This window comes from Penaeus monodon, chromosome 27, assembly GCF_015228065.2.
Source record: "Penaeus monodon isolate SGIC_2016 chromosome 27, NSTDA_Pmon_1, whole genome shotgun sequence".
Classification (NCBI taxonomy): Eukaryota; Metazoa; Arthropoda; class Malacostraca; order Decapoda; family Penaeidae; genus Penaeus; species Penaeus monodon.
In genome coordinates, this window is record NC_051412.1 from 24,654,394 (window position 1) to 24,655,648 (window position 1,255).

The window sequence follows — 1,255 nt, forward strand, 5'->3', positions numbered from 1 at the left end:
GCATTATAATCCTAAGTGAATTCACTTTCGCCGCCATTGCTCGTGCTCTCAGACACTTCCGTGTCTAATAACTTCGTTATTTTTGAGTTGCGACGGAATTACATAGAAGATAAGTTTCTTAGATTTATTTGCTCTATCGTTTGCATATATTATTTTCTATATAAAAGAAGGCTGGATGGAACTGGACCCATACCTGCCTCTGGACACAGGGAAATTAAATGCTTCTACATTTTGAAGCGAGGGCTTAGGTCTATATCAAACAATCGAATCCTAAACTGCAAGATATAAAGAAGATAGGAGCTAAATCTGCTTCAAAATTGCTATGAATGAAGAAAAAAAAAATTTTTTGCAAGACAATCGTATATCAATTTCTACCAACTTTTGAGACGCAGTATATCAGAGGATCTGAATGCGCTTTACCAAGTATCTTAAAAGCACCACTGAGCTTCCGCCTTCATAATATCATACCATGGTTACCATATTTTTAGTGTAGAAGTAGGACAACTGTAAATACACTGACTTTTACTAATATCATATATATGCATAATTTGATAGGGTGTGTCTATGCATTCCTAATTACCTTTTCGGTACATTTCTCTTGTTCATTCTGTCTGTGTTCTTTATCTTGAGCCGCAAATTGCTTACAGTTGATAGTCAAGTCAACACTAACACACTTCATTTTTGCCAATGAAAATCACGTTGAGGAAACAAAAGATTTGACTCTTTTATTTACTAACTGGCATAAAGGAGCCGCAAGGTTAGCTAGAAATGCAACTACTAGATGGCGTTTTTTTCCGGTAAAAATATGTATCCTCAACTGCACGAACTTCATGCTGTCCATTTATGTGGTCTAAATCAATATCCAGGTGTCATGCACAAGTCTTTTTATTGACAGCATGTTTATTGTATCAGGTAGTGGAAGATATGGAAAGTTTCTTGATTCTGTGTCGTTAATTGTCGTGTATTGAGTGGACATTAAAAAGAACTATGCCATTGTCTTCATTTTTTCAATCTAGTCCCTTGGAAAGAGAAGACTTGCATAACAGACTGTAAGGTACTAAGAATGTTCAATCGTATATTTTTAAAGATGTAATTAGCATTCATATTATGTGTGTCGTACATAAAAATCACGTTTTCGTTTGTATATTATAGGGATATTTGGAACAGCATGGTTAAATGAAAACAGTTTTAGCTATACTGTGTGTTTCAAGTATTCACGTATTCATATAACTATGGATACGAAAAATTACGCATA

At 34.6% G+C, this 1,255-nt stretch overlaps 1 protein-coding gene across 1 annotated transcript in view; it reads right to left on the reverse strand.

Annotated features, from left to right (window-relative positions):
- Positions 1-679, reverse strand: part of LOC119590708 (muscle M-line assembly protein unc-89-like) — a gene marked incomplete in the record, with an annotated part of 12,303 nt that extends 11,624 nt beyond the window's left edge. The window contains 1 exon segment of the mRNA XM_037939394.1: positions 581-679. Within this exon segment, the coding sequence (XP_037795322.1) occupies positions 581-606 (26 nt within the window).
- Positions 680-1,255: the final 576 nt, after the last annotated feature.